This window comes from Hyperolius riggenbachi, chromosome 9 (assembly GCF_040937935.1).
Source record: "Hyperolius riggenbachi isolate aHypRig1 chromosome 9, aHypRig1.pri, whole genome shotgun sequence".
Taxonomy (NCBI): Eukaryota; Metazoa; Chordata; class Amphibia; order Anura; family Hyperoliidae; genus Hyperolius; species Hyperolius riggenbachi.
In genome coordinates this window covers 277,679,114-277,692,558 of record NC_090654.1, presented here as the reverse complement: position 1 = coordinate 277,692,558, position 13,445 = coordinate 277,679,114, and the positions used below count along the sequence as shown (strand labels likewise).

The window sequence follows — 13,445 nt, the reverse complement described above, 5'->3', positions numbered from 1 at the left end:
ATCGGGCCCAGGGCTCGCTACATGATAGCTGCTAAGCGGCGGCATCCCCCCACCCACTCCGATCGCCTTCGGCGATCAGAGTAAGCAGGAAATCCCGTTCAGAACGGCCATGGCGACGGGGCGAGATGACGTCATCGACGTCGGGACGTCATGGGGAATCCCGGGCCACCCCTCAGCGCTGCCTGGCCCTGATTAGGGGTCTGGAGGGGGGGTGCGACGTTGCGGATAGCGGCGGATCGGCGGCGAGCGGATGTTACAAGCAGCTAGCAAAGTGCTAACTGCTTGTAACAAAAAAAAATTATGCAAATCGTCCCACCAGGGCCTGAGAAATCCTCCTGCGCAGGTTACCCCGAACTGAGTTCGGGATAACTGGCAAGGAGGTTAAAGAAAACCTGAACTGAAAATTAAATAACAAACATACACAGGTCATACTTACCTCCTGTGTAGTCTACTCCTCATCCCTTTCTCCTCTCCCGCGTCCTGTTTGTCCACTTTGATCAATGGAATTTCCATCCTCCATTTTGAATATGGCCATTACCCCATAACGGCTACCTGGTCAGCACACTGTTAAACTGTAACATCGCCCACTTGAGCCATAGCGAAACATGGACATTACCTGGCACATCAGTTGTCCTCTCAGCGATAACTGACAGCAACTGATATATTTCAGTTCTGACAAAATGTTGTCAGAACTGGAAGGAATCATTGTCAGAAGAAAATGGTGAGCTTCTGAGAGGAACTGATGGCAAAGTAACTATGTAATGTTCATTTGAAGTTACCTCATGTACTTATTTTAAATAATTTTACTCAGTTTAGGTTCCCTTAAGGTGGCCACACACCATACAAATTGTTAAATATCTGTTCAATTTAAGAATTGCAATCAATTTTTCTGACTGATTGTAACATTTCAAAAATATGACCAATTTACCACACACCTATGTTCAATTTTGTCCCCAAGTATGATAAAAATGATTGGAAACGCTGAGAAATTGCTTGAGTGTGTATATTAAATTGACAATCCAACACACACCAGACAATCTTTAGAAAGATTAAAGAAAAATATCTGGCATCCGGATCGATTAAAATAGAAAAAAACGGAAGATCGGATTTTTCAGTCGAATGAAAAAAAAAAAAAAAGCTTTCGTTTTTTTTTTTTTTCGGGAGATACGACAGGTTTTATCGAATTGCCGTAAAATCTCATCATTTTATTGTATTGTGTGGCCACCTTTAGGCTCCCTGCACACTATTATGATTTTTAATCGGATTTTACATCAGATTCTGATATTTAATCGTTACTGCATGCTGCGTTTTTTTTCCTCCGTTTTTCTGTTGATTTCATTCATTGAAAATCGGAATCGCAAAACGATTTGCAGTGTGCAGGGAGCCTAATGGTGCTAGTCAGTGGGAAGCCTCATAGGGAACAGTGGTTCTCCAATCTCAGCACCCTCTACGTCAGGGGTGTCAAACTCAAATGCAAAGTGGGCCGAAATTGTTCTCTGGGGCCTAGTCGCGGGCCAACCTCCATGTCTACTGGCCACCTACCTTCCTTATACAGTTCTCTGATGTCTAGTAGTACTCCCTCCCCTTTACAGTTCCCTGGTGTCTAGTGACTTCCACCCTCCCCTTTACAGTTTCCTAGTGTTTAGTGCTCCCCCCCCCCCACCTCCCCCATATGGCTTCCCTAGTGTACTAGGGCTTCACCTCAAATATACTAGGGCTTCACCTCAAATATAGCTCCTCTGGTGGTCTAGAGTGGACCAAACATAATTAAAAGTGGGGAAACCACTTGAGGGCCAAATTTAATGGCCCTAAAGGCCAGATTAGGCCCGTGGGCCGGAGTTTGACATGTATGCTCTACATCCTAGGCTTTCACGTGTGGTACGCGTACCCCGGGGGGGGGGGGGGGGGTACTTCTGATGGTTCTAGGGGTTATTCAGGCTTGATATACTTAACCAAAAATAACAATTTTGGAGTTTTAGAAAACAATCTATATTTAAACGCCAAATTAGTATTTTAGCCAATTATAAGCAATAGTAAATGCTTGGAAATGTAGAACCAATTATCATTTAATATATACTTGTCAAGGGGAACTTGTGATGTTTACCATGCTAGGGGGTACTTGGTGAGTACAGGGTTTTAAAAGGGGTACATACCAATAAAATGTTGAAAAACACTGCTCTACATTATAAAACATTCCTGTACATATTTCGGCAAGGAGTATAGTGGCCGACCTGCAAGAACATCAAAAGTACATAAACTGTTCACACTACATGGCGCTGGCAGCCTTTTTTGGCAAACCGCTGTGCTGACTCATTCACTGTTCTGAATGGGATCCGCAGCACAACGCATAGAAGCGCAGATTGCAGTGCGATTCTGCGTGTTGCATTCTGATCGCATGGTCATCTGCGTTTGGCAGTGTGAATGAGGCCTAACTGGCCAAATAGTGGGTGCAGTTATTACTTCTCTCCAACTTCTGCATGTGTGAACATTGAAAGATGCTACTCTGCCACACTGTTTATACAGTAATTTGCGTTTTGACCCACAAACACTGAGCAGTGGATGATTGAATATCCTCTTTTGTTGGGACAATTATCACTACATATCGAAACCTGAAGGATTGCATTGGGTGCTGTCATTGGAGAACTGTTGAAACACCAACCAATCGGGTTTGGCTGGGTTCCCACTTGTGTAGAAAATGTACCCATTGGGTATGTTTTCTGAACCCCTTAGCAATGCAAGATGTTGATCCCAATTGTTAAAAATAGTGTCCACTTCCAAAACCGCGAGTCCTGATCTGATCTGCTTTTCTGGACAAGCAGATCAGTTTCCCAATGCCACTTATGGTGCTAACGCTTATGCCCCAAACACGACATGAAAGCAGAGTGCACACTGAACTAGTCTGCTCCGATCAGAATGTAGATATGAAGTAAGGTTGTATCATTATTGGTCTCCTCCAGGCTTTAGGCCTCGTTCACATCATTTAGCGCAGATGGCTGTGCGATCGGAACGCAGCGCGTCCGATCGCACGCCATTTGCGCTACTATGCGCTGCGCTGCAGATCCCATTCATTACAATGAATGGGATCTGCGCTGCGATTCACAAAAATGCATGCAGCACGCGATAGCGCATCGCACTGCTGCGCAGCACATATGATGGGAGCGGTAGGGCTGTCTATGCCCTTCTACCGTTCTTGCGTGTCGCACACTATACGCGCTGCCAAAATGCACACGGCAGCACGTATAGTCTGAACGAGCGGGCTTGTGCCTTGCATCCATCATGTTCAACTGTTTGTTGACCTTTTGATTTTTATCTGTTAGTATGAATAGGGCCTTATTTATAAGTATTAGCTTTAGAACTGAAAGCTAAAAAATACTACTGTAGTGTTTTTTTTCCTTCAGCCGGGGACCATAGAGGACTGTTATAGTATGCGTAGTTCCTTAGCAAATTGAGGTCTACAAATCACTTGTCACTGACTTCCTGTGAGCTACAAGTGCCACAACCTCCTGTACACATTGTGCCGCTAATCATCCTTTTTTTGTCAAACTGCAAAGCCTTGTACACTGACTAAATGGTTCTCGGCTGGTTGGCACGGCCTCTTCCGAGAATCTCTAGTGTGTGTACAGCAATCCTCAATCCCAGGCAGCACGGTGACGTAGTGGTTAGCGCTCCCGCCTTGCAGCGCTGGGTCCCCGGTTCGAATCCCAGCCAGGGCACTATCTGCAAGGAGTTTTATGTTCTCCCCGTGTCTGCGTGGGTTTCCTCTGGGCACTCTGGTTTCCTCCCACATCCCAAAAACATACAGATAAGTTAATTGGCTTCCCCTAAATTGGCCCCAGACTACAATACATGCACTACACGATACATACATATGACTATGGTAGGGATTAGATTGTGAGCTCCTCTGAGGGACAGTTGGTGACAAGAATATATTCTCTGTACAGCACTGCGTAAGATGTCGGCGCTATATAAATACTAAATAATAATAATCTCCATTGCTGTGTCATTGCATGATCTGCCTGCGTTTGACTCAGCCTAGCACAGGCCAAGGGCATTGTTCTACTTGCCTCGACTGATCTGTGCCATTGTGTACTGTACTGTGTTCTCAGTCCTCCTCCCATCTCCTTAGCAAGAAAACACCTCTCTACAGCCTTGCCCCTGAACTGAGGGAACTGATCTCTGCCGGTAGTCATCCTCGTATATGTGTACAATGCTTTAGTAACCATTTGTTAGCAGGGATGAATATAAAGATGCTGTAATGAAGGTAGATTGACTTGGCCAAGGTACTTTAATCAATACTGGCCCTGATTGCAGGAAAGTTACCTGTCACTGATAGTTCTATAGAGTGTTTGCCTGGGGATAGTATGTGCACTCTGAGCCCAGTGCTTTGGGGCCCCAGCTCTTGCAGTGATGTGGGTAGCTGGCATTGGGCTCTAGCATACTGGAATCAAGTGACATGGCACAGCGACAGGGGCTCCTGACCCAGACTGAGGCCCACTTCCTGTGCTATTTACATACGTCAAGTGCAAAACTTTATTTTACACTGCTCTATGGTAGACTTCAGTATGAGATTGCATGTTCTGCTTGTCTGAGGCCTTTTACACGTAGATGAGCCTGCTGCATAGTTCAGTATGTTATGTTTTTGTGCTGAAGAATATTGCCATGTCACCCCTGACTAATCCAAGGCCTGGGGGGGGATTGGCATCTTCTGACATCTCATACCCTCCTTCTGCAAAAATCTTAGCACTGTTTGTGCTGGTTTATTACATAATGAACACTAGAATGACCAAGCCAAGAAAAATATATGGACCGCTATTCAAAGTTTATCATAATTTTTAAAAAAAATTTTGACTACTTTGCGGTAGAGAAAATTATAATTTATTACAGAAGAAAAAGTATAAAGCGATTTACACTCTGGGTTACAGTAATCTAGGCCGAGGAGGCCAATAAGGACCATCTTGGGCGAGATATCTGTTTTTGCAACTCCGAGTGACTTGTTCTCCAACTCGCCCCACCTGCTGGTAGTCGCTCTATGTCAGTGATGGCTAACCTTGGCACTCCAGCTGTGGTGGAACTACAAGTCCCATGAAGCACTGCAATACTCTGACAGCTCTAAGCATAACTCGGGGAGGCAGAGGCATGATGGGATTTGTAGTTTTGTCACAGCTGGAGTGCCAAGGTTAGCCATCATTGCTCTATGTGCTGTGTCGTCTCTCTGGGTATTCGCTAGAGAGATCAGACTTCTGTACAGAATACTAAACTTGTGGTGGTTGAATCCAGCATGGCTGATTGCCGATGTGCTGGGGATAATTACACGTCATACACTCTTAAGGCAAATCTACACGCAGTGATCCGGCGGCTCGATTAGCCGCCGGATTGCCTCTTCCGCGTCCCCGCTCGCCCGCGCCGGATTCGATACCCGCTCGTCCTCGCGCCGCACATCTTCCGCTCGATTCCCTGCCATTGTCCCCTCGTGGGGAACAAGCAGGGAATCGGCGGCGGCAAGATCCGACCTGTCGGATCTTATCAATCGAGACGCATCAGCGGCTCGATTGATAAGTAACATCGCCTCCACATCTCCCCGTGTAGACGGGGCTTTTGAGCTGGTTCACACTGGGGGGCGATTGTGCTTGCCAATAAGCAATGCAGTGTCGCCCTATGAGAATGTTCTCACCGCAGCGTTCTGTTTTTTAGAAAATCCAAGTTTTGCTCTATGTACCATTTCTCTGAGCGATTCATCTTAAAGCAATCTGCAAAAACACACATTTCTTTAAAGTAAACCTGTAGGGGAAAAAGTGCCTTTGCGGGATACTTGCTTCACGAGGGGGCAGCCTACGGAACCTAATGAGGCTTCCCTTGTTCCCAGCCAGCTTGTTCCAGTGCTGCCTCCCCCGCAACGACACTGACAATATTTATTTTTGACAGTGCGCAGCTGCACTAGTGGCGTCCTCCTCGGGCTCTGGCAGAAATGGGTGATCCTGATCGTGTCTGCGGACCGCCTGCATCTGCACAATAAAGCGGACCCGGTGGGGATCGACGGGAATTTTTCTGTGGTGCCGGCGCGGGATCCTCTGTGCTGAGGAGGGGGAGGAGCCTCTGGATCCCAAGGTAAGTACCCTAGGGGCACTTTTTTCCCTTCAGGTACTCTCTAAAAATCGCTAAGCGATTGCGTTTTGCAGTGCGGGCCAAGCCGTACCTGCAGTTGTTTCATTTGATGTTGTATTGTCAGTATGTAGATTTTGTCTAGAAATGGCCCTGTAATAATTCTATTCATATCAAGATGGTTCTACTACTTCATGATCAGCACTCTAAATGCTTGATATTTTTTTTTCTTCAGTAAGGGAGCAATTAAAAGAACTCACTAAACAGTATGAAAAATCAGAGAACGACCTCAAAGCTCTGCAGAGTGTTGGGCAGGTAAGGTTTTATTTGCGTTTACTTTAAAATCTAGTTTTTAGTAGGTTAATTTTTATCCCTATAGTCCAGTGAATCACTTCTGATTGATGGCCAGTCTGATCATTTTGATTTGTGTTTAGTGAGTGGATATTTAATAACCTGTATCGGGTCTTTGAAAAGAGCTGAAATTGAAATGATAGACATCTTTAAAGGGAACCTCAGGTGAGAGGGCTATGGAGGCTGCCATGTTTATTTCCTTGTAAACCATGCCAATTGCCTGGCAGCCCTGTTGATCTTCTGGCATAAGTAATGTACGACTCCAAAACCCTAGAACAAGCATATGGCTAATCCAGTAAAACCTACTCCAGTAAAGTCAGAGTACCTGATGTGCTGCATGCTTGTTCAGGGTCTCTGGCTTAAAAGTATTAGAGAGACAGAATCAGTAGGACTGCCTGGCAAATCGTATGGTTTAAAAGTAGAATAAATATGGCAGCCTCCATATGCCTCATTTCAGGTTCCCCCAACTGAAGAGAGAGGTATATGGAGGCTGCCATGTTTATTTCCTTTTAAGCAATACCAGTTGCCTGTCAGCCCTGCTGATCCTCTGCCTCTAATACTATTAGCCATAGCCCCTGAACAAGCATGCAGCAGATCAGGTGTTTCAGACTTCAAAGTCAGATCTGACAAGATTAGCTGCATGCTTGTTTCTGGTGTTATTCAGATATTACTGCAGAGAAATAGACCAGCAGGGCTGCCAGGCAACTGGTATTTATTAAAAGGAAATAAATATGGCAGCCTCCGTATACCTCTTACTTCAGTTCCCCTTTAAAGAACCACATTTGTAGTGTTGCCTCACACACACTAAAGGATCAAACCCATTGTCTCTATGGGGAGTGTAACAGCTGGATAAGAGGGATGACACCCTCTATGCAGTATTCAACAAAGTAAAGAGCTGTACATCTGCGTACACATTGCTGTGCGAGTGTTTAGAGGAGCCCGACTCCCACCTCCCTTACAGGAACTTATTTAAAGCCGCTGACAGACTTTTGCCTCCAAGCAAATATTGCCTTGATAAAGGCGCCCTACTTGGCTCCGAAACGTTGTCCCTTTAAAGAAAACCTGAAATGAGGCATAATGGAGCCTGCCATATTTATTTCATTTTAAGTAGTGCAAGTTGCCTGGCTTGTCTTGCTGATCCTCTGCCTCTAAAGGTGCGTACACGCATAACTGATGTCGCCTGTCTGGGACCCGATCCCATTTCCCATTGGGCGACATTGCTGGGCCAGCCTGTACAGATGCGTGTCAGCTGTCTAGTTGACGCAAACTGTTGCTATGGGGGGGCTGATGGAACGGCGCGCATGTGAAGCGGGGAGCTGCGTCTTCAAAGAAGTTGACCCTTGCTCGGCCAAGTTGAACCGCCGGAAGGAGGGTGTGAACGTGTGGCAGTGAGTGGAGGAGTGCGTCCCATAGGTTGCATATTACAGCTGTGACGCATGGGAACTTCTGGGTAAGTTAACTCTCTGCCTTTGCCCCCCCCCCCCCCCCCCCCACCCAATCCCACGGTCACAGGTACATTAATAATCATCATTAGAATTTCTTCAGTACTCAAAAGCCCATCCCACCTGACGGATTTGGTTCTTTGGGGTTTATTCATTAAGAGTTGTGCGCACGCTACTCATGGTAGTGCTGCATAGTGTGCACTGGCGACTTGTGCGTGCTCCTTCCAAATATGGCCACTCGGTCCCGCTCTGAGCCCAGTCAGGTCCAGTGGCTTCATAGGACTTGATCCCCGCACTTTGGCCCAATAGGCAGGCTATAGGGCCAATCAAAGTGCGGGTATCAAGTTCTATGAAGCTACTGGACCTGAGGAAGCTAAGGGCGGGATGACTGGAGGGGCCGCTATGTGACTGGAGCACACATAAGTTACCAGCGCACACTACGCAGCACAACCCGCACTGCTTTAATGACACAACCCCTTTTATTCTGGATCGATCCATTGTAGCCAGATCTGTACAGAAATCATCCAACTCATCAGTTTATGAAACCTCCGAATCCAGGTGCCCAAAAAATTGCTCTGACTCAGGCCTTGTTTACATTATAGGCGTTTTTGTAAAATTTTAAGCGCGAGCGATTTTCAAAATCGCCCTAAAAGCGATTGTGCAATGATTCTCTGAGAGTGTTCATATCAGGGCGGTTCATTTGCGATCTGCTTTGAAAAGCGGTGCTTGGGCCATTTTGAAGCGATTTGCCTCAATGGAAGGTAGAGGAAAAACGCAAAACGCTCACAAAATTGCTTTGTCAAGATTTGCGTGAGCGCATATATATATATATATGTATATGTATATGTATATGTGTATATGTATATATGTGTGTGTGTGTGTGTATGTATGTATTTATTCCAGGTTTTTTTCCGGATCAAAAGACGGAAGCGCTCTGCAAAAGCGCTTACAAAAACGAGTGAACACGCAGAAAATTTGGGGGGGGGGAAGCCCACCACGGATGGACACGCGAGCCGCACACAATGTGAACAAGGCCACAGTGTAGCGCAGTACCATAGCACAGCTTCCATTATACAGAGTGTAATAATCTTTTGCCTCTTGATCAGGCGCTCCTTAACTGCCTTTGAGTTTATCATTTTTGTTTTTCTAGATTGTTGGTGAAGTTCTTAAACAGCTAACAGAAGAAAAATGTGAGTATTGCTGTACAGTGTGACCTGCTAATGTTTTTATTAGGGATGGTCAATGGCATGCTAATATTTCCAAGGTGATGCAATGTATGCAGCTTGAAATTGGGCCAATTAAAGTCAGCGGCTGCTATAATTGGTCCATTTCCAAACTATAGAAATTTGAATAAAAGAAGTTTATTTCGTGTTTGATATCTTGTTATGCACTTTACAAAGCCACCTGTGCAGCCTCATGGAAAGGGCAGGGGGTGGGGGAGAGAGCCTAAGGCTGCATCTGTATGAATTTTAATGTCACCAAAAGATTTTTCGTTTTGGTGCAGGGCTGGAGATGGGACATCTGGGGGCATCTCTGTATGAATGAATGCTGCCAGTAATAGCCTGTCATATGTACCTGGCTTTAGAAAAGTTTTTTTTAGTTTTTTTTTTTTTTTAAAGAGAGTCTGAAGCGAGAATAAATCTCGCTTCAGAGCTCATAGTTAGCAGGGGCATGTGTGCCCCTGCTAAACCGCCGCTATCCCGCGGCTAAACGAGGGTCCCTGACCCCCCGAAATCCCCTCCGTGCAGCCGGGGATCTCTTCCGGATTGAGGCAGGGCTAACCGCAGCAGCCCTGCCCCACGCGTGTCTGTCAGCGCGTATCTCCGCCTCTCCCCCGCCCCTCTCAGTCTTCCTTCACTGAGAGGGGCGGGGGAGAGGCGGCGATGCGCCGCTGATAGACGCGACTGGAGGCAGGGCTGCAGCCGTTAGCCCTGCCTCTAGGAGCAGCAAAATCTACGACCAATTTGGTCATTGATTTTGCGGGGGGGGGGGTTGGGGGTGAAGGGACCCCCGTTTAGCCGCGGGATAGCGTCGTTTAAGCAGGGGCACACGTGCCCCTGCTAACTATGAGCTCTGAAGCGAGAATTATTCTCGCTTCAGTGTCTCTTTAAATCTTTTTTTTTTTTTTTTTTTTTGTTTTTTTTTTTTTTTGAGCAGTGTAGTTTTGTGGTGGCATCTGTTTAATACATCAATGTTTTTTGTTTGTAGTCATCGTCAAAGCAACAAATGGACCAAGATACGTTGTTGGCTGCCGTCGTCAGGTAATATTTCGCATTCTCTTTTGGCATTTGGGTCTATTTGGCCTTTCAGAGGCTACATCCTGTATAGAGTGCTGGCTGTACTCTCACATGGGGCCCTCACTCGGTGAAACCATATTTAAGAAGGACATTTCTGGCAATACAGAGCTATTTCATAGGTTAGGAGGGAAGCTGGAAATGTGACTTATAGGTCTCTTTTTACTTCTGTGTGGTGATTGCAAGGCAAGGGAGCCTGCTACGGTGGAGCGACAGGCCCATATGCATAGCACCACCTCCCTCTCAGTAATGCACTTCCTGCTGGGCAGGAAGTATGTCACTGGGATTCTAGTCAGTCCATGCTTGCTGCACCGCGCTCCCATTTTTTACAATAACTACATTGTACCGCATTCCTGTCGTTTACACTAAACTGCATTGCCCATTGACTTGCTTTGCTGTATAATCTGTGCAGTAGGCGCTGTACCATTTGTGGCGGTTTTGGTACTTTCGGTGCACCACATTGCATGATGCTAGTCTCTATAGACTTGCATGGCCCTTGCGGTGGGGAAGCGTAACACAGGGAACCGCTGCACGCTTGTGTAAAAGGGGCCATAGACGTCTCTTTCATGAACTTTGTACTGTTGAGTTCTGCCTGTCTTAGGATACAGAATGAGTGATGTTGTATCCGTAGTGCTTTCATAACGAGATGAAGAACCTTCTTAGTAATTCTTTTCTTCCATTGCAGCTTGACAAGAGTAAACTGAAGCCTGGCACAAGAGTTGCTTTAGATATGACAACACTCACCATTATGCGGTAAGTCTCCACATGAGGAAAGTTGTGCTTTCTTCTCTCTGTATTCCTGGGGAGAGGACCTCCGATGAGAAGGTGGTTTTGTTAGTCTGAATCTCTACGATGCTTTGATGCTGTGTGAGCATGAATGATATATAAACTATACACTTGCGGGCTCGTTGTTGTTCCTGCACTGAAGCAGCAGTCCCATCCCAAACCTTTGCGAGCTCTGAACAGAAGGCTTACCTAATCCTGTCCTGCTTTATTGCAGCTACTTACCCCGTGAGGTGGACCCGCTGGTGTATAATATGTCTCATGAAGATCCTGGGAATGTTTCCTACTCTGAAATTGGTGGTCTCTCTGAGCAGATCCGAGAACTCAGGGAGGTGAGTGGAGTTTGTTCAGTCAGTAATACACGTCCATGGCTTATCGCTCTCTCTGGTCTAAGTCACAGCTTGGTTACCAGTGGTTCCTAGATGATTCATTTGCATTTGAGCATGCAAAGGGTTTACTGATTTTGCCTTTTTTCTTTTTCCACCACGCCCCCTTTGGCACATTCCTTATAACTCATTTAACCACTTAAGCTCTCAGTCGTTTTCACTTTATGCATCCGAGCAATGTTCACCTCCCATTCATTAACCTATAACTTTATCACTACTTATCACAATGAACTGATCTATATCTTGTTTTTTCCGCCACCAATTAGGCTTTCTTTGGGGGGTACATTTTGCTAAGAGCTACCTTACTGTAAATGCATTTTAACAGTAAGAATAAGAAAAAAATGAGAAAATTCATTATTTGTCAGTTTTCGGCCATTATAGTTTTAAAATACATGCCTCCATAATTAAAACCCACGTATTGTAATTGCCCATTTGTCACGGTTATTTCACCATTTAAATTATGTCCCTATCACAATGTATCGCGACAATATTTTATTTGGAAATAAAAGAGCATTTTTTCCGTTTTGCATACATCACTATTTACAAGCTTATAAAAAAAAAAAAAAAAAAATAGAGATAAATATTTCATCTTTACATAGATATTTAAAAAGTTTAGACCCTTAGGTAAATATTTGTTTTTTGTTTTTATAGTAATGTGTGTTTTTTTTTTTTTTTTTTTTTATTAAACATTTTATGTGGGCATTTTTGGGAGGGTGGGAAATAAAAGTGTTTTATTTGGGGAAATATTTGTGTATTGTAATGTTTTTTTCATTTTACTTGTAGTTTTACTTTTTGGCCACAAGATGGCAATCTTGAGTTTGTTTACATGACGTCACTCTAAGCGTACAAACATAGGTTCAGAAAGAGCGAAGCTTCCGAGAGAAGAGGATAAAACTCTTATAAACATTCAATAAAAATGGTTTCCTACTTTTTATTACCTATACAGTTATCATATTTGCTTTTGCGCACAAGTAATGTCTGCCAACAAATTCCCAAATTACAGTTTACCTGCTTAGAAAGCTGCCATTGCAGTTTACTGCATAGCTGCTGTATTTATATATTACTGTCAAATGTATTCAGTGATTACTTCTCAGCTCTCTCTGGTTCTACAATGTGTGCAGTTCAGTGTCAGCAAGCTGCTGGCTGGATTACTAATCGTAGCAAACAAAGGAATGTAAACAAGACTATGTTATTACCTAATCGGATGCGGGCGGAGATTTTCAATGAAGTGCTGTTTAACAGTTTGCTGTTCTGCTACAATTTTTTCTTTTTTGTGGTAGTGGATTTTATGCTGTAAATCTTTTAGAACAAAGAGGAAATACTGAGTTTCATACTACTTTGAGTAGTCAGGCTGAATTCCAATGTCCTCTTATTGATGGAATCTGCTCATACTATATCCTCCACATGCGATGTACCTGTGTCCACTGTCCTGCCTGACCTTGATTTCCTGTATTGCAGGTTATTGAACTTCCCCTGACAAACCCAGAGCTGTTCCAACGTGTGGGGATAATCCCTCCAAAGGGCTGCCTGCTGTACGGCCCTCCAGGTATGTCTTCATGTGATGTCCTCTGTAGTATTCACCTCTCATAGGCTGAGCATGGTCAGAGATGTGGTGCGGTTATTGGTATAGAGAGCGATTTATCGTGTTGAAGCAATGCTGAACTGATAATTCATGTTCATATGTAACAGTACGGTGCTGCACCCTTTTGATTAACTGTTCGGTTTGCTCCAGCTCTGGCTCTCCATGCTTCACGATTCCTCTCATCCATACTTCTGGAATCCCCTCAGTCTGCAGCAGCTTAGACGTCGTTGTACCCGTGACAGAGAACTTGTACTTGGCATGTGTGAGCTCGCGGACGTGGCTGTGAACTTGTGCTTAGCGTGTGCGAGCTTGCGGAGGTGGCTGTGAACTTGTGCTTAGCGTGTGCGAGCTTGCGGAGGTGGCTGTGAACTTGTATTGAGCATGTGTGAGCTCGCGGATGTGGCTGTGAACTTGTATTGAGCATGTGCAAGTTTGCGAACGTTCAGCTGCGGGTTTAGGGAACCAGTGAGGGACAGGTAGGCCAGAGTGAGTTTTGAGGGCCTTCTTG

General features: G+C 45.0%; 1 protein-coding gene across 1 annotated transcript in view; it reads left to right on the top strand.

The window, feature by feature from the left end:
* Positions 1 to 13,445, top strand: part of PSMC6 (proteasome 26S subunit, ATPase 6) — a 32,324-nt gene that overhangs the window by 1,180 nt on the left and 17,699 nt on the right. The window contains exons 2-7 of the mRNA XM_068252296.1: positions 6,335 to 6,414; positions 9,043 to 9,082; positions 10,101 to 10,153; positions 10,872 to 10,939; positions 11,187 to 11,301; positions 12,814 to 12,901. Of these exons, the coding sequence (XP_068108397.1) occupies positions 6,335 to 6,414; positions 9,043 to 9,082; positions 10,101 to 10,153; positions 10,872 to 10,939; positions 11,187 to 11,301; positions 12,814 to 12,901 (444 nt within the window). The remainder of the gene's footprint in view (positions 1 to 6,334; positions 6,415 to 9,042; positions 9,083 to 10,100; positions 10,154 to 10,871; positions 10,940 to 11,186; positions 11,302 to 12,813; positions 12,902 to 13,445) is intronic.